The sequence below is a fragment of the Pongo abelii genome, chromosome 18 (assembly GCF_028885655.2).
Source record: "Pongo abelii isolate AG06213 chromosome 18, NHGRI_mPonAbe1-v2.0_pri, whole genome shotgun sequence".
NCBI lineage: Eukaryota > Metazoa > Chordata > Mammalia > Primates > Hominidae > Pongo > Pongo abelii.
Window position 1 is genome coordinate 16,678,086 of NC_072003.2, and position 19,302 is coordinate 16,697,387.

The 19,302-nt window shown below is 43.3% G+C and overlaps 1 protein-coding gene across 4 annotated transcripts in view; it reads left to right on the forward strand.

Annotated features, from left to right (window-relative positions):
- Nucleotides 1-19,302, forward strand: part of TXNDC11 (thioredoxin domain containing 11) — a 63,988-nt gene that overhangs the window by 37,155 nt on the left and 7,531 nt on the right. For 3 of the 4 annotated variants that reach the window (XM_024241387.3, XM_063717596.1, XM_054534739.2), the window contains 5 exons: nucleotides 5,425-5,537; nucleotides 7,650-7,850; nucleotides 13,867-14,659; nucleotides 17,503-17,645; nucleotides 17,979-18,088. In XM_024241387.3, the coding sequence (XP_024097155.1) occupies nucleotides 5,425-5,537; nucleotides 7,650-7,850; nucleotides 13,867-14,659; nucleotides 17,503-17,645; nucleotides 17,979-18,088 (1,360 nt within the window). Of the gene's footprint in view, nucleotides 1-2,296; nucleotides 2,378-5,424; nucleotides 5,538-7,649; nucleotides 7,851-13,866; nucleotides 14,660-17,502; nucleotides 17,646-17,978; nucleotides 18,089-19,302 lie in introns of all 4 variants that reach the window. The other variant, XM_054534743.2, reaches the window with a different exon arrangement.

The window sequence follows — 19,302 nt, forward strand, 5'->3', positions numbered from 1 at the left end:
TTTATTTTTAATTGTCCAACAAATTCGAAGTTCTTAATTAAAATATTGAAACTTCATTACTTTTAGGACAAAATAATTCATTTTATAAATGACTAAGACTCCTATCGTAGAAAGCCCTGGAGCTCTGCTTATCAGAAAACACTCTGGATAAGGAGATGTGACATGCTGGTTTTTTGTGTCGTCTTTATGCTGTAAACTTCCTCTGCTAATCCAAGTATTCTTTGTTCACATGAGACTGCAAATTTAAGCTGCTGCTTCTAGCAAGATTTCCACCATATGCTAGAACTTAAATAGAAGTGTGATTTCTGTAAATTTCGGTTATGTGTGAAAAATAAAGTTTTGAAATTGTAATATGTTTGAGCATGTTAGAATGTGTTCTGTGTGGGCAGACTGTCCATTCTTATTAATGCAGTTAAACAGGTTTTTGAATGGCCCCTTTTAACTTTTGGGTCAGGCTGTCACTTCTTATTCCTCTGCTCTAATAAATCGCGATGGTGACTTTGGCAGGCTATCAAATGAATTTCCTTACTGGCTGCTTTACCTTCTCTTCTTTTAACTGTGACTGTCCTCCAAGATCAGCCGCTTCTGGAGAGTGGTGTTTTGGTCCTACTAAATCACGTCTTCTCTTTGGTCTGTTTCTTCTGACAGCTTTGGGATCTGGACTTATATGCCGTGCCCTTTAAACAAAGTTTTTAAAAATCTTCAACTAATTCTATACTTAGAGAAAAGTTGCAAAAATAGAACAGGGAGTTCCATAATTACCTGCCTTTAGCCAGTTTCCGCCGTTGTTAACATCTTACATAACCAATTGTTAGGTGGTCTTGTACAAACTAAGAAATCCATATTAGAGTTGGGCATGGTGGCTCACACCTGTAATCCCAGCACTTTGGGAGGCTGAGGCCAGGTGGATCACTTGAGGTCAGGAGTTCAAGACCATCCTGGCCAACATGGTGAAACCTTGTCTCTACTAAAAATACAGAAAAATTAGCCGGACGTGGGGGTGCATGCCTGTAATCCCAGCTACTCGGGAGGCTGAGGCAGGAGAATCACTTAAGGTTACAGTGAGCCGAGATGTGCCACTTACTCCAGCCTGGGCGACAGAACAAGAATCTGTCTCAAAAAAAAAAAAAAGAAGAAGAAAAAAGAAATTAACATTGTTTCAGTCCTATTCACTAAATTGCAGACCTCATTTGAATTGTCTCAATGTTTCCACTAGTGTCTGTTTTTGTTTCAGGATCCAGTCTGGGATCCCATATCGCAACGAGTTGGTTTTTTCTGTTTCCTTCAACCTATGACAAATCCTCTGTCTTTCCTTGTCCTTTGTAACTTTGACACTTCTGAAGAATACTTCTCAGGTATTTTGTAGAAAATTGCTCACTTTTGTCTGTTTTCTTGTGATTGGAATAGGTCATGTCTTTTGACAGCAATACCATAGAAATAGGTCCTTCTCAGCACTTCTTATCAGGGGGTTCATATGATGTCAGTGTGTCTCCTACTGGTGACATTAACTTTGATCACGTGGTTAAAGTAGTGTCTGCTGTGTTTCTCCACTGAAAAGTTACTATCTCTTCCTTTGTAATTAATAAATAAATACCTTGGGGGAAGATCACTTGACACTATGTAAATATATCCTCAAACTTTTGCTCACGAATTTTAGCCTCCATCAGTGGATCTTGCCTGCAACAATTACTCTGGTGTTCAAATGGTTATTTTCTGTTTCTTTCATTCTTTTTTCATTATTAGTGGAATTCTCCCATAAAGAAGAGCTGACTGTTCTCATTAATATTATTATGGAGTCATGGGTATTTATCTTATTCTGTATACTGTCATTGTTTATTTTGTTGCTCAAATTGTTCCAACTTTGGCTACTAGGAGGGTTTCAGCTTGGCTCCTGGGTCCTTTGGACAAACCCCCATCCTTTTATGAGCACTTCTTTACTTCATTTATTTTTTTTGGGATGGAGTTTCACTCTTGTCACCCAGGCTGGAGTGCAATGGCGAAATCTCGGCTCACTGCAACCTGCACCTCCCGGGTTCAAGCAATTCTGCTTCCTCAGCCTCCCAGATAGCTGGAATTACAAGTGCGTGTCACCACACCTGGCTAATTTTTGTATTTTTAGTAGAGATGGGGTTTCACTATGTTGGCCAGGCTGGTCTCAAACTCGTGACCTCAGGTGATCCACCCGCCTTGGCCTCCCAACGTGCTGGGATTACAGGCGTGAGCCACCATGCCCGGCCCACTTCTTTACTTCTGATACAAGATATTTCAGGCTTATCTTGTACTTTCTTCACCCCAGCTCTGGAATCAACCTCTTCTCCAAGGGCCCTGGTTTCTTTTACTGGAGAATGGCATTTAGAAACCAAGATCTACATGCTAGGTTTGCTCTTTGGTATTAGGATGTCATTACTTCTAGGTCTTCTCAGTAGATAGAACTAGGAAGTGTATTATACCCACACATGTGCATATATCTGTATTTCTCTATCCATCCCCTCTCCCTCTGTGTGTGTGTGTGTGTGTATCAAAAGCCTTAAGTTTATACTCGTTCTCTCTGATTTCAATTTAACATCACAGGGTTTATTTTAGCCTTCTCTTATTAATATATAACTTCTTACTGCAACAGTGAGAGTCCTGGCTGTAATTATCTATAATGTATTTACCACAAAGAAGTAAATAATTCATAGTTTCAGAATTGCTAACTTATACCTCTTTAAGAAACACATTTACTACCTAGATTTACAGCATTTATGTACAATTCTTTTTGCCTTTAGTTTTACAGCATCCAGTCAAGATACTGTTTTCCAGTTACTTAGGTTAGTTCTTTCTTCCTATCCCATTCACCATGGTGTTACCCGTTTGCAATAGTTAGGGTTATTTGCACGTGCTATATTCCACGTTGGGTTTGCCACATCTCGCTTGGTTTTAACTAATTGTTTAATTTTGGAGTGTGTGAAAGGTGTGTGATACATCACTGTGGCCCTAGGAGTCAGATACAAAAAGGCCTACTTGGTGCCAGGCCTGCTCAGCCCTGCCTTCCCGTTCCCAGTCCCCTTTCCCCAGCCTGGCTTATTTGTCCTGTATTTCTTTTGTTTTGTGCTATTTTAAACTCATCAGATTTGTATGAAAAATTATTGACTCTGGCAGTAGGGACATATTCACTCCCACCTCATCCTTGTCGGCCACTCCTTACCTGAGGGAGAGAGGACCACACCACTGAAAGGTGGGGGTCATGGGATAAAACTAGAAACTTTATGTGTTTAACACCTCAGTGTTTTTATATCTTAGCTACTTGTGTATAATTTGGTAATATTTGATGTTTAACTGTTTTTTTTTTTTTTTTAATTTATTTACTTTGGAGACAGAGTCTCACTCTGTTGCCCAGGCTGGAGTGCAGTGGCACGATCTTGGGATCTCAGCTTACGGCAACCTCTGCCTCCTGGATTCAAGTGATTGTCATGCCTCAGCCTCCCAAGTAGCTGGGATTACAGGTGCCCACCACAACACACCCGGCTAATTTTTATATTTTTAGTAGAGACAGGGTTTCACCATGTTGGCCAGGCTGGTCTTGAACTTCTGAGCTCTGGCAATCCACCCACCTCGGCCTCCCAAAGTGCTAGAATTAAGAGCATGAGCCACTGCGCCTGGCCTAAAGTTTAACTGATGTTTTATTTAGCATGTGCTAATAAAGCAAAAAGGGGATAGGAAAGAATATACCTTTTTCTGCAGTATCTTACTCACCCTCCTTTAACACTAAATATTATACTCCATGAAAAAAAATGAAAGCTTCACACATAAGGATAAGGTCCCTGCTAATGTTCGTTCTCCAACATCAAACCACTTTTATTATCCTTTTAGATTCTTTATACATTTCTAAACATATGTGCCTGTAGGGGAAAAAACATATATATATATATACACATACACACATGCAACTTTTATAAGTGTGAGTTCTTTTTTTTTTTTTTTGTTAACATCAAAAGTCTACTCTTTCAGCTTCTGTTTGTGGTGTATAGTCCTGCCTCATTGTTTTTAACATTTGCAGAATGTTTCTTGGTGAATATCCTTGCATGTGACTCCTAACACACATGTGGATGCTTAGCAGTAGAAATCCCAGCTGTGTCCATTCTTGTAGTTGGTACAGCAGCTGCTTTCCTGAGTGGCTGTGCCGTTTTGCCTTTTTCCACCAGCATCACATCAAATACTCATTTCTCTACTTTCATCAATACTTGATGTTTCCTTTGTCTTAAATTCTGGGCAATTTGAGGGTCAAAAGTAGTCTTTTGTTTTAATTTGCTTCCTTTCGGGATAGTGAGGTTGAGTTTATTTCCAGTAATTATTAGCCATGTATACACATTTCCTTTTCTGTGGTTTGTCCATTTTAACAATTTTCCTTTTCTTGTTGATTTGTGTAAGTCTTTATATATGCTAGATTTGTTCATTTAATAAATATTTTTTGACCTCTTAACTATATACCCCGGCACTTCTGTAGGTGCTGGGATACTAGCATGAAACAAAGTCTCTAATTTCACAGAAATTACAGTCAGAAGAGGAAATTGGGCCGAGTGTGGTGGCTCACACCTGTAATTCTGGCACTTTGGGAGGCAGAGGCAGGCAGATCACTTGAGGTCAGGAGTTCGAGACTGGCCTGGCCAACATGGTGAAACCCCGTCTCTACTAAAAATACAAAAATTAGCTGGGTGTGGTGGCGCACTCCTGTAATTGCAGCTACTTGGGAGGCTGAGGCAGGAGAATTGCTTGAGCCCACGAGACAGAGGTTGTAGTGAGCCGGGATTGCACCACTGCACTCCAACCTGGGCCATAGAGCGAGACTCCATCTCAAAAAAAAAAAAAAAAAAAAAAAAAAAGGACATTGGACCAAAGGAAATCTAAATAAATGAATGAGATTATGCAGATGTTAATAAGTGCTATAAAAAATAGGGTAATTGGTAAAGAGAGTACCTGAATGGGTCAGGAGCCCAGTTTCCCTTTGTAAACTCTCTCCCCTGAGTATTAGCTGTTAGGTGGGGCGGTCAAGGAAGGCTTCTCAGAGAAAGTATGAGCTGAGATGAGTAATGACAAGGAGCCAGCCACAAGAAGTGTCCAGACAAAGAGAACAGCGTGTGCCTCAGCCTGTGATCAAGGGGGACAGGTCAGACCATCATAGGTGGACACAGGGGACTCCTCAGCACAAGTGATTGTCAGAGACGTTACTTAGAGACATCCTGTCAGGAGCAGGCTTGACATCTGAGGGGCCGAGGTCGGTTTCAGGAGGAGAGGTTCCTCAACGCCTCTTCCTTCCCTCTCTAGGCTAGGTTACCAGAAGGAGCCTAGCTGCAGGGGTTTGTGCTTCAAGACTTGATCATTGGGTTTTGTGGTTGTTTTAAGGCACAGGCCTTTTCTTTAATAAAGGAAAATTTTCTGTTTCAGATTACCTAGGAACAGTACGATTTGGGGTTATCACAAATAAACATCTTGCGAAACTGGTATCCTTAGTACACTCTGGAAGTGTGTATTTACATAGACATTTCAACACATCACTTGTAAGTATTTTGAAATCACGTTTATATTAGTGCAGTGGTTCTTAACCTTGTTTAGGTCACAGACTCCTTTGAGAATTTAATAAAATCTATGGACACTCTCTAGAAAAGCGCATATGATTTTATGTATGGATGGAGAGTTCTTACAGCCTCACCCTAGAGCCCAGGCTCCAGGTTAAGAACCCATGCATTAGAGGGATCTTGAAATTAATGTATAGAAATTCTTTATTTGTATTCTTAGATTTTGGTACAGACTTTAAAGTTTTTCTTCTTGGATAAAATTGCAGAGTTACTCTCTTGGAGAATTGTTACTCTGAGCCCGTGTTTCCAGAAGCTAGGCTTCCACTGAGTGATATTCTCTGTTTATCTGTTTCTTTTATGATGAGTAGTAATGTGACATGCTTTTCTCCTTAGCTGATGTAATGGATTTTTGAAGTTCTTGTCAAGTCACAGTGAGAAGTTGATGGCTTCTCATCCCAGAGAGCCTCAGTTTTCCATTGTCAGCTTTGTTCCCTGATTTCATTTGCTTTCTGTGGAGCAGCCTGAACTCAGCTGCTTCTGAGCCTTGACCTGTGTCCTGCTCAGTCCTGTGCATCTGCTCTGTTGCTGCTTCCTCAGTCACATCACTGAGTTGACTTCCCTGAAGTATTGTGTCTCTCTTGCATCGTTGTCAGTAACTTACAGGTCATATACAGATCAATTTCCCTGCATCCAGTGTGCCCAGCCTTTAAAACCTGTGCCCCCCTTGGCACAATGTCTAAGTCTTGTGCCTTCGGAGGGGCTGTTGGGCCCACTCCAGGGGTGCCCCCTTGGTTGCCAGTCGCCCTGGCTTCTGCATATCTCTCGTAGCCCAGATGCCGTGCTTTACTTCTTGCAGTTTATATTCCAAAAGTCAAATGTATTTTTGTGTTTTCCAAATAGAAATGTTTGAGTGTAGTTTGAGTATGGTTTTTCAAACCCATCGTCCCACCTTGACAATCACTGCTGTGGTTGTTTCTGTGCTGCCCACCTACGCTCCTTGTGCCTCTGCCTAAGCTGCTTTGACATCATCTGCTTTTGCTATCTGTCATTTTCCTACATCCTTCATTTTTAGCATGTTACACAGCCTACATATATTTATTTATAGTAAAGGGTACTGAGAAAGAAATTAAAAGTAGATGGGGAAAAAAAGGTAGGACTATGAGATGGAAAAATATATCAGGTTTACTGCTTCGATTTGGTAGTGATTAAGGTTGGTTGGTTTGTGTAGCAGTAGAATTCCTTTTATCAAATGTAATAATACTGGGATACCATTATTTTTAAAAACACAAGCAGTGGTTAGTCTCTGTTATGAGGCAATTTAAATCTTCGTTTTGAGGAGTTTTAAATATCTCATTTTTCAAAACCCTCTGAAGCACCCCTTTGGTAGTTCTGTTTGAAGCCAGTGATTTAAATTGTTAGAATTTCAAAAATAATTTTATGTTCACATCATAGCAAAACAAAGCAAAAAATCTAGGTGTCTCTTTCATTTATTTGTACACGTAAAATATGATCCGTGGCCTTGTGCAAGTTTAGGTCATTTTTGATTGATGAAGACGTGTTGAGTTCCTGCTCTGTGCCTGGTGTTCGTCTAGTCCCGGAGGATACAGGTGAACAGAACAGACAGCCTGTGCCGCACAGAGGCTCCGTTCTGCCCTTGGGGGGCAGCATTTGAAGGACCAAGGTCAAAATCTAAATGATCCTTGACTCTGTAATTTCTGTTCCCTTAGATATGTCTTGGTCCTTTTATAAATACCCAGTGACGTTTAATACCTGTCCTTGGACAGGGTGATAGAGGTTGTCGTCGCCACCAGCTGGCAGGGAGAATTATTTGTTGATAGGTGGATCTGTCTCAAGGCAGAAAGATGAATCACATGATATGGAAGTCACCTCCTGCAACCACTTTTGTTTTTTCTACCACTCGTGAGGAAATGCTGTCTCTGGAGAAGCGGGTGTTAGCTGCACAGTGGGGCCAGGCCCCGCTCCGAGCCTGGGTTTTCTCACCTTCAGTGGTGGGGTTGGGACAGCACTGATGTGCCTTGAGCTAGCCCCACCTCATGAGCTCTCCTTTATCCTCTGTGCCTTTGTCCTTCACAGGTCTTCCCCAGGGAGGCCCTGAACTACACAGCTGAGAACATCTGTAAGTGGGCCTTGGAAAACCAGGAGACGCTCTTTCGGTGGCTGCGGCCACACGGAGGCAAGAGTCTCCTGCTGAATAACGAGCTGAAGAAAGGACCAGCGCTGTTTCTATTCATACCTTTTAATCCCCTGGCCAAAAGTCATCCTTTAATAGACGAGGTAAGAGCTGTGATGTGAAAAGCACCTCATGAGGAGTAGGAAAGCCCCATCTACCTGGCCTCTCTCATCCCACACTCAGTCATTTACTCTGGCAGCTGTGGCTCTGAGCATTGCTCTTTGCCCTTCCATATGGGCAGGAGAGAACCCGTGTCTAGGACAGGGACTGCCGCAGCCTCTCTGGCCATATTTATTGACAGCTGTTGGCGTCTGGAGTGAGTGGGAAGAGGCAGGGAAGCCACACCGTGCCCCTCTAGAGAAGGACCAAATGCCCTCTTCTGATGTGACTGCTGTTGAGCTTCCTGTTCGGAGTGGGGTGAAACAGGGAGTGGCAGGAATACAGGCCGAGTTTAGTGTGGCCTAGGAGATGCCATTGTCTTGGGGGTTTGGCCAGACTGCCAGCCCTGGCCATCCTCAGGACAGCAGAGGAGAGCAAGCAGCAGCAGCGATGTTGGGACACCTTGTTTCTCTGAACCTTCCCTGTCGTGCAGAAGCCAGAGTGGTTTTCAGAGGCAGCGCCATCGGAGCCTGCTGTTCCTGCCTGTCTTCAGCTTCATCTGGTGCGCCTGCTCTGGGCGTGAGTTTCTTTTCTACACGGAGCATTTGGAGGCACTTAGAGACAGCAGGCACAGTATGCAGAGTGATCCTGGGGTGGCAAAATTGCATTTACTGAGGATTTTATTTTTTCACTCCCTCAAGGATCCCTTAATTGGCCAAAACCAATTTCAGAGAGCCAGCGTACCACTGGCCAGCTAAGCAGACGCTGCCTGTCCCTGAGCCCCTCAGCACTGGCCTGACCCCCTGCCTGGAGGGACAGGGAGGCAGGACTTCTCGCCCAGCTGGATCCCTCCCTTTACTGTGCTGGAGTCTTTTTGCTCAAGTTATGATTCCCTCTGGGGAATGTTCTGAATGAATGCTGCTCCTTGGCTTAGAGGAAGAAAGAGGAGAGAAATTAAATAGCTTTGTTTCTTCCCGTCTAATTAGGGAGGACTCAAAGTAATAAAACTATTTCTTTAGAAAATTTTCACTACATGGATCTTTTGTGAACTGAGACACCATTTCAAATGACTAGGCCTTTACTGTATCTAATATTAAGAGCCTTAAAGCTCATTGTACGAAAGGAAGGTTTTCAGTCAAGGTGGTGTGGCTGTGGTTGTGGATTTGGAGAGTTCTCTCCTATCTGGTTTGGGTGTGTCAGGGTCCTGGAGGGGTTGTATTTTGTGGCAGGAGCCCAGAGCCTCTGCCCAGAGGGTTGTGGTTGGATTTAGGCACCTGGTGGGAAGACTCTTTCTTTCTCGCCTGTTGTTTCTGAATGAGAGTCCCCTCCAGCAGTCCGCAAATCCTCCACCTACCAACAGGCCTCCTTTTTATCGTGGTTTTGCATGTGACTTCTTTCTTTGGGGCTCCCATTGTCTCTGTGAGGTGAGTGCATTCCCTTAACCTCAGCGTGTGGGTGAGATGACTGAACACGAGGCGGCATCTCACCGTATTATGAATTACTCAGACAAGCAAAGTGCCTGTCCAGCACATTTCCCTTTTTGTTTCAGGTCAGTTTGGCAAATGTTTACTGAGCACTGTGCTGGGAAGCTCCAGGTGAGAAAGGATAGATGCAACACCATCTTGTCCTGTGGTCTTAGAGGCTTGTCCAGTACAGGGAGTGAAAGCCTGCCTGTAATTCAAAGTAGAGGATGATCAGGCCCAGGGTCAGGAGGAACCAGAGGAGGAAGGGTGCCATCTCAGAAAGCGGGGTCCTGGGCAGGGGAGGAGTTAGCAGAGGCTTTGGATGGGTGAAGTATTCGAGACGGACTTGTAGGGGCAGCCAGGATCTTGATGGGTTGAGAAAAACTTACGGGAAGGAGGACCCTGAGCAGAGACATGAGGGACGTGAGTTGCTGCAGGCTTAGGTGTTAGGAAGGAGGCCGGGTTTTGTGGTCTGCAGGAAGGGCTAATTGGGGAGAGATCTTGAAAAAGCCTTTGGAGGAGAGGGCCTTGCAGACTTCTCTGAGAATTTCAAGATTAACCATAGTCATCCAAGTCTTTGTCTTCTCTTTTTCTTTTTTTTGAGTTAGGGTCTTCCTTTGTTGCCCAGGTTGGAGTACAGCGGCACGATCTCAGCTCACTGCCTCCTGAGCTCGAGTGATCCTCCCACCTCAGCCTCCCAAGTAGCTGGGACTACAGGTGCACGCCTCTACGCCTGGCTAATTTTTGTATTTTTTTGTGGAGATGGGGTTTCGCCATGTTACCCAGGCAGGTTTCAAAAGCCCCGGGCTCAAGAGATCAGTCTTCCTTGGCCTCCTAAAGTGTTGGGATTACAGGCATGAGCCACTGCACCTGGCCCATACAAGTCTTACTGACAGTGAAGAGATGCAGCCAGGGCTGTGCGTTATCATTACGAATGTTTTTCTGGCAGGAGGGTTCCAGAAAACTGCGAAGTAGTAAGAACCTGAACTTGGGTGGTAGAGGTGGAGGATGGAAAGTAGGGTCTATGATCGGGGAAATTGTGACACAGTGACTAGAGATGAAGAAGCCTTTGGGCATTTGGGTAAGGCGGGAAGGATGAACGCTGTACTTAACGGAAGATGAGCTGTAAATTCATTAGCTTGTTGACCATTAAAGAGTTAGGTGGCTTTACTTTTACATTATCACCTTAGGCCTAATATTGGGCAGAACTTTGAGGATGCTTGCATTGTTGGGAAGAGAGAGATCATCTTAGAGTGAGTGGAATAGAGTTGGGGGCATACCAAGCACTGACATTCTGGACAGTTGTGCTGTGGTGCATGTAGGATGCCAGTCAGGAGTGACCATATGGTGGCCGCACCAAGCCCATACTGGGTAGCTGCTTCTACACACATGCATACCTGCATGTGTACCCACACACACATGCAAAAGCACAGATCCTGACGCCGGCGTGAGGCCACTGACACCCTGGTGTCTCTAGAGAGTTCTAGAGAGGTTATAAGACATCGCAGTGTGTATTACACAACTCGTTAATCAAAGGAAATGCTTACCTCAGCCAGCAAAGAGTCTTCGTGACTTGTTTTCTATTTTAAAAGCGTTTATTTGAGGCATTCACATCATCTGAATCTGGTAAGCAAAGGCATGGTTATCATGTTCAGACTCACAGATTTCCATGATTAAAGAAAATAGGAGGAAACATCTACTCTGCGAACAGTTAAAGTTATTTGCCAAGATTTCCTTAATTATTCACATGAAATTAAATGACATCAAGTGATACACAGAATGTGACATGATTTGAGTTGTGTTTTCAAAACTGCCTGTTATGTAAAAGGAATAGAAACATAAATTCCCCTTCATAGGAGAAAAATGATAATGCCTAATTCTTTAAGAGCATTGCTGGCTGGGTGCAGCGGCTCACGCCTGTAATCCCCTCACTTTGGGAGGCTGAGGAGGGTGGATCACGTCACCTGAGATCAGGAATTCAAGACCAGCCTGGCCAACATAGTGAAACCTCGTCTCTACTAAAAATACAAAAATTAGCCAGGCATGGTGGTGTGCGCCTGTAGTCTCAGCTACTTGGGAGGCTGAGGCAGGAGAATCGCTTGAACCTGGGAGGCAGAGGTTGCAGTGAGTCAAGATGGTGCCACTGCCCTCTAGCCTGTGCAACTGGAGCAAAACTCCATCTCAAAAAAAAGCATTGCTGGTCGGGTGTGGTGGCTCATGCTTATAATCCCAGTAGGATTACAGCCCTGGGAGGCCGAGGCAGGTAGATCACCTGAGGTCAGGAGTTCGAGACGAGCCTGGCCAACATGGTGAAATCCCGTCTCTCCTAAAAATACAAAAAATTAACCAGGCGAAATAAAAATAGAAAAAATGAGCTGTGCGTGGTGATGCATGCCTGTAATCCCAGCTACTTGGGAGGCTAAGGCAGGAGAATTGCTAGAACCTGGAAGGCGGAGGTTGCAGTGAGCTGAGATCACGCCATTGTACTCTGGCCTGGGCGACAAGAGTGAAACTCTGTCTCAAAAAAAAAAAAAAAAAAAAGAAGCATTGCTGTAGACAGAATACTTTCTTCAATTAAAAATATTCTTTACGTGGCTGCTTTGTTTATGAGATACTGAAGCTAAAAGAGATGAAGAAAGATTTTTCAAGGAATTTTCTTCTCTATTATATAATTAATGATCTCCTACTTGGACTTCTGTAAAAGATTACAGTAAATCTTGAAGTCTTATGGAGGTTTTTACGGGAGTGGGTGGGAGTAGTTGTCTATTACTGCGTCTTTGAATGTAAAACAGTACCAGGATGGGGCCAGAGGGCACCTGGGCTCTTCACGGATTATAAAGGCTTGACCTTGTTAGTACTGCATGCTGTCAGAGCCTCATCCAGAAACCACTGAGGTGTTTTTGTGCAGGGGAAATAAAATTTCAAGCACTGGTCTGTCATCTAAAGTGACTTCTTTTCTTGACCCAGTAGTTTTCTGGTGGGTTATAAAGTGACTTTTTTTTATGCCGAGAACTATTGAAACAATTTATTTTTGTGTACAAATATGTATGTTTTGAATTAACTATAAATATTATGTTATAAAACTTTATTTTTATTTATTTTTATAAAACTTGTTTTTTTAAATTGGAAATTACACTCATTAAATTGTTTTACACATACAGACACACAAACACACACACACAGCGAAACAAAATCCTGAGTGACAGCACCCTGTAACTAACTGTGGTGAGATTTGATTCAAGTTGACACACTCTTCTGTTTTAGAGAGTAAATGCCTTTGGATTATAACTTACATGTCTTTCTCAGGAAACCAGAATGGGAGGTGGGTAATGAAATATTCTTTTTGGAAATGGAAGAATCTTAGAATAAAATGTAAATCCAAATTGCCAATACTGGCTTGACAGTAAAGTGGCAAATACCAAGAAAGAGGATTGTGTGCATTACCCTGAGCTGCCACTCATTCATCAGGGGTTTACTGAGCATTTGTTACGTGCCTGGCCCTGTGCTAGGCCCCGGGGATGGCAGGATAAATCCAATGTGGCTTCTGCCTGTGAGGATCCATAAGTTTGTGGGGAAGAGGGCTGTCTCAGCAGAAGCTTGTGAGACTGTAGATGAGGTCTCAGGGACACTGGAGGTGCAGAAACTAGCTCTTCCTGGAGTGGGAGTACGGCTAGCTTCCCTGAAGCAGCTGCCCTGGTGCTGGGCCTTGGGAACAGATGGAGGAGGCGGTGTCCCCAGCCAGGCCTCCGTAAAGGCGTGGCATTGCAGGAGGGCCTGGTCTGTTCTGAAGAGGGTAGGGTGAGACTGGAAAGCAAACGGGCCAGATTGTGTGGAGGCTTTATCTCATGGGCGTTGTACCATTTGGCCCAGGAGTGCCATGCCTGGGGTTGTATTTTTAAAAATATAGTAACCATCTCCCCCGCACTCTCATCTATCCCGCCTCGTATTCTTGGTGATATGTTCCAAGACCCCCAATGAATGCCTGAAACCACAGATGGTACTGAACCCTGTATATACTATACACGAATTTCACTTTTCTTCACAATTTCATGGGTAGAAGATTCGTTCTTACCGAAGATCTTAACAACCTTACCTTTTTTTTCCCCTTATTGAGACTTTTGCCGTTTCACTTAAAGGAAGCATTTTTGGCTTCTCTTTGGCATATCTGAATTGCCAGCGTCACTACCCTTACACTTTGGGGTAACTTTGCCCTTGTAATAAATAAAGGGTTACTTGAAGACAAGCACTGTGATACTGAGGCAGTTGATCTGATAACTGAGTTGGCTACTAAGTAACAGGCTGGTAGCATCCGCAGCATGGACACGCTGGACAAAGGGATGGCTCGCAGTTTTTGTAATGGCAAAAATTTCATCACACTACTCAGAGCGACGTGTAGTTTAAAACTTACGACTTGTTTATTTCTGGAATTTTCCATGTAGTATTTTTGAACCAGAGTTGACCATGGATAACTGAAATTGCAGAAAGTGAAACGTGGCCAATGGGGTGCTAGTCCCTCAGTCATCCCGAAGCCCCTCACCAACTCTGCCCTGTATTTCAGATCACCGAAGTGGCCTTGGAGTACAACAACTGTCATGGGGACCAGGTGGTGGAGCGTCTTCTTCAGCACCTGCGGCGGGTGGATGCTCCAGTGCTGGAGTCCCTGGCCCTGGAAGCGCCGGCACAGCTGCCAGACCCACCGCTGATCACAGCGTCCCCCTGCTGCAACACTGTGGTGCTGCCCCAGTGGCACTCCTTCTCCAGGACCCACAACGTCTGTGAACTCTGTGTCAACCAGACCGCCGGGGGCATGAAGCCAAGCTCGGTCAGCATGCCACAGTGCAGCTTTTTTGAAATGGCAGCAGCTCTGGATTCTTTCTACCTCAAGGAGCAGACCTTTTATCATGTGGCATCAGACAGTATAGAATGCAGCAATTTTTTAACTTCCTATAGCCCCTTCAGCTACTACACTGCATGTTGCAGGACCATAAGCAGGGGTGTGGCAGGCTTCATCAACTCTGAACAAGGTGTCTTTGAAGCCCCTACCGTTGCATTTTCTTCCCTTGAGAAGAAATGTGAGGTTGATGCCCCAAGCTCCGTTCCTCACATTGAGGAGAACAGGTATCTCTTTCCAGAAGTGGACATGACTGGCACAGACTTCACAGGCCTGAGCTGCAGAACCAACAAGACTCTCAACATCTACCTTTTGGATTCAAATTTGTTTTGGTTATATGCAGAGAGACTGGGTGCTCCGAGCTCCACTCAGGTGAAAGAATTTGCGGCAATTGTTGACGTGAAAGAAGAGTCTCACTACATCTTGGATCCAAAGCAATCACTGATGAAGCTCACCCTAGGTACTGTAGGCAGTTTATTTCCCCAAGCATTGTACGTTTTGCTTGACTTCATATGGGTAAATTTTATTGATGGCTCTCATTACATTTAGTTGTGGGGTGATGTCAGCTTCGTAGCTCATCACCATCGGTCATAATTTTCAAAGAAGCAAATTTTGTCTATTAAATGGAACAGAAACTTCCTCACTCTAAATTTTGGATAAGTTTGTCATTTAGCCCATGGTGGGGGTAAGAGTCCCATTTTCTAAATTGGCGATTTCTGTCACATGTCTAAGGTAGAACCAGCTGCAGGCAGTGGGGACTTGGGGACTAGAACAGGCAGGGAGGTGGAGAGCTATTCCAGTGGGATGTCCTAGGGGCTGATGAAAGTGAGCCTTGACAGCAGCTTTGTTCTAAAGGAGCTTAAAGAGAAAGCAGTGGCCGGGCGTGGTGGCTCACGCCTGTAATCCCAGCACTTTGGGAGGCCGAGGCGGGTGGATCACGAGGTCAGGAGATCGAGACTATCCTGGCTAACGTGGTGAAACCCCGTCTCTACTAAAAATACAAAAAAAAAAATTAACCGGGGGCAGTGGCGGGCGCCTGTAGTCCCAGCTACTCGGGAGGCTGAGGCAGGAGAATGGCGTGAACCCGGGAGGCGGAGCTTGCAATGAGCAGAGATCGCGCCACGGCACTCCAGCCTGGGCAACAGAGCGAGACTCTATCTCCAAAAAAAAAAAAAAGAGAGAAAGCAGTGAAGAAGGAAGTAGAGCCGCCTTGCCTCCGTTTTTGTCTCATAGGCTTAAATGTCTAAGGATCAAGGCCACCAGACCTAATTTGTTCTGCTGCTGTTTCATAATGTACTGAGTAATATTGCTGGGACCTGGCGTACCTACATTGTAACAAGTGTAAAATGCAAATAAATAAGTGTCAGTTGCAAACCAGCAAAACCCACTTTTTGAGGAGTAAGGCTCCATGATGAGAAAGCATCCAGGGCTTGCCCCTGGGGCTTGCCAGCAACATTGGGCTGACCCACACTGGCCTGTTCCCAGGAATTTGCTGATGCCCTTGACTACACACAATGAAGTGAGAATTCAAAAGCCACGTTAGTTCAGCCTCATTGGAAACGGGAGGGAAGGTCAGTGTATGCCGAATGGAGAACGGAGGAATTTGGTAGGGAAGGAAACCTTTCATTTCAAGTTTTACAAAGTATGAAATCAACAGTAGACTCAGAGCTTCTACATATGAGTCCTTTTAGCCATCCTCTTTCAAATCCAGGTGAAGCTTGTTTCTTACATTAGACACATTTGTGAAAAGGCTTTATGTAAATACTGATTTTTCTATATCAAGTTACATATTATAAATCCAAGAGTTCCTCACTGTGTAAAAGAACCCTGTGACCAGTCACTTTTTGAAGGGCATAATCTGTTGATATTATAGATTACTCCCAATTCATGTTTTCTAAAGTCATTTTGATGTGTTGAGCTTTCTTAAAATGAAACAAGCATTTTTTTTTTAAATGGGAAACAGACTCCAGAGAAATGGGGTCAGTGCTCCCACAAGCATGTATTTTTGAGGTAGTCTGTATTAGATTTTCCTGAATTACATTCAGTAATGCTCAAGTGTTTAATGACCTCATAATGTGTTCACTTTGAATTTAAGGGTAATTGAAAGAAACCTTCTTTAGATTTCTTTCCATCTTCTGTATCTTCTCTGAAATGTTTAGCCTAGCTGTTCTTTGTCCTGTAGTTAGTGACAGAATTTTTAGGGAGCTTGTAAAAAACACCTACTGTGTGTCATTGTTGGTTTAGAGACTTAACTCATAAATCAGCTGTCTCTAGGCCAGTTTCAGAATTTAGGCTTTATTCAGATTAGGAAATAATTATTGGTTTCGTGTTTCAAAAACGTAGCCAACTAAGTGTTACTCAGTTGTTGATCATGAATTCTCTTTAGTATTCACATGACATTCTTCACTTCCTCTTGCATTCTGCACACTGCATTGCCCATTGCACCTCAAAATGGAGGGAGTTAGAAGAAAGAAAAAGAACTGAAACTTTAGCTGAGTGCAGTGGTGTACGCCTGTAGTCCCAGCTACTCTGGACGCCGAGGTAGGAGGATCGCTTGAGACCAGGAGTTTAAGGCTACAGTGAGCTATGATTGCAGCACTGTACTCCAGCCTGGGCAACAGAGTGAGACCCTGTCTCTAAAAAAAAAACAAAACAAAAAAAGACATGAAATTCAAATTAGTATTGTTTCAGATGAAGCAAAGGACTCTGAAGATGGCAGAATTTGTGGTAAAACTGTTGGTTCAAGTCAGGTTTTTGATTATGGGTTTTATGTATTTTTCCACTACATATAATTTTTTCTTAACCTTTAAAAAAAGAAACTTAAAGAACCTTAATAAAGGAAACACAAAACTGTAGCTCCTTGTCCTCAAATTAATGAGCATTTAAACACATTCCACATTACTGTAGCTTGTGCAATTGCTACATTTGTAGTTAAGCTTAAAGGTCTTAGTATTATAGGGTGAAATTTCTTGAAAAGATTGTGGCTTGTTGATGATTTATACAGTCTCACTTGGTGTCTATTTGTGGACCAGTCCTTTAAAAAAAAGAATAGTCTATGAATATTAGAGCATCTAACACTGCATAGTGTTTTGATATCTACATTACTGTCTGCTGAGTTAATACTACCAGAGCTAAACCTGATGCCACCTGGGCAGCTTTGTTTGGGGTTTTGCTGATAGGTGAAATGTTAAAAATGTGAGCCTATGAAGTCATTCGAGTTTTTAAAATGTGGAGTTTAAAAGTAGGCCAGCTATTCTCCTTGTACCTAGAGAAGAGTTGATCTCATTTTCTCTTTATTTTTAGAATCTTTTATTCAAAACTTCAGCGTTCTCTATAGTCCCTTGAAAAGGCATCTCATTGGAAGTGACTCTGCCCAGTTCCCGTCTCAGCATTTAATCACTGAAGTGACAACTGATACCTTTTGGGAAGTAGTCCTTCAAAAACAGGTATGGAGTCATGAGAGGCAAAAGTTAAGTCATCTGTCCCTCTTAAAATAATTTCCAAACTGCAGTTGTTGGGGTGAGCAGCTGTTTTTGATGTATAGAAGAGTAACCACGTGACGGCCCAATTATGGACCGTGAATGAATTACATGTGGTTTTTAAATTTCAGAAAAGTGCTCCAGAAAGCACAGAATTGGAAAGACCTAAAGATGAAAATTTTCACTATAATATTCGCATAGGTAGCATTAGGGTGCTTGCTGGATTCTAAGCAATGAGGAAAGAAATGAAGAAGAGCCCATTTCCCAGTGCAAGTAACATCTGTCTTCCCCTTCCCACAGGACGTTCTCCTGCTCTATTACGCTCCGTGGTGTGGCTTCTGTCCATCCCTCAATCACGTCTTCATCCAGCTAGCTCGGAACCTGCCCATGGACACATTCACTGTGGCAAGGTAAGCAGGCCTCTTCTGCAGCGCTTTGGGCTGTATGCCCATTTTCACTCTTACTTGCAGCTTAGCCATATGGTGTGTGAGGGTCTGCCCATTTTCCATTAACCTTTGGTAGGACTTGGCTGAATTTGTCAGGTTGAAGCCATGAGCAAAGCCTCTTTGAAACTGAACTTTTCCTCATGAATTCTAAGTGTTCCTTCCATGATGTTGATGTTTAGCCCTGACTAGATTCGTAGGTGGCTGAATGCAGTTCTGTGGGGAGAGCACTGACCTGGTTGCCAGGATGGCCCCTTGGAATACCATGGGACAGTTGCCCCAGGCAATGCCAGTGGGTCCTGGGATCCCAAGCAGATCTCTCCACCAGTCCTGGTTTACCTCATTTGTGAAGTTAAAAGGAAAGATCAGTAGATATCCACATTCTGGTATTGTGATTCCATGGGTACTGTATGTGCGCTTTTGAGTAAACAAAATTTTTAAAAATATTTTTTGGAAAAAGAAGGCTCAAATAGAGTTTTTAGATGGGGTAGTAAGCAGTTTTGGGTGGGGAAAACTGTTCACATTTAACCCCCCACCTCCCCCAAAACCCTACAGATAGATAAGAGTTAAATATAAAAAAATCAAAACAAAAAATAGGATTTGCTGATTCCTCTGGGAGATGGAAACTTTCCAAAGTGGAAGCAGTTGGAAAAATAAAGAAAGAAAAATGGACAGATTCCACTAGAAATACGTGCAGTGAAAACAGGGAAAGCAGACAAAAAGGGGGACCATTAATATATTTTCCAGTGTCTCTATGTCACCTGTTATATGCACTGTAAGTAATAATTAGAGCCAAATCTGAGGAGTTACTATGTTGGGAGAGTTTTTGATATACATATTACCTGATTGAGTCCTCGCGACGCTTAGTGAAGGCACTCTAGTTAAAAAAAGAAAGTGCTGTTTGTATTGAGGAGGAAACTGAGACATAGAAAGATAAGTTGCCCAGAGTTTCAAGCTGCAAATGAGGGGCCAGGATTAAATCAGGCATTCACACTCCAGCCTTCCCCGAAATTAAAATGGTTTAGAAAATGGCTGAGACAGATTCCACTGTGAACAAAGGACGTGAGCAGGTTTTTCTTTCAAGAGGAGAGAGTAAATAAACAAGTGGGGAAATTATAACCTAATAAATGTAAATTAAAACAATAACAAAGTGTCATTTAACATATTAAAGTAATCAGTGG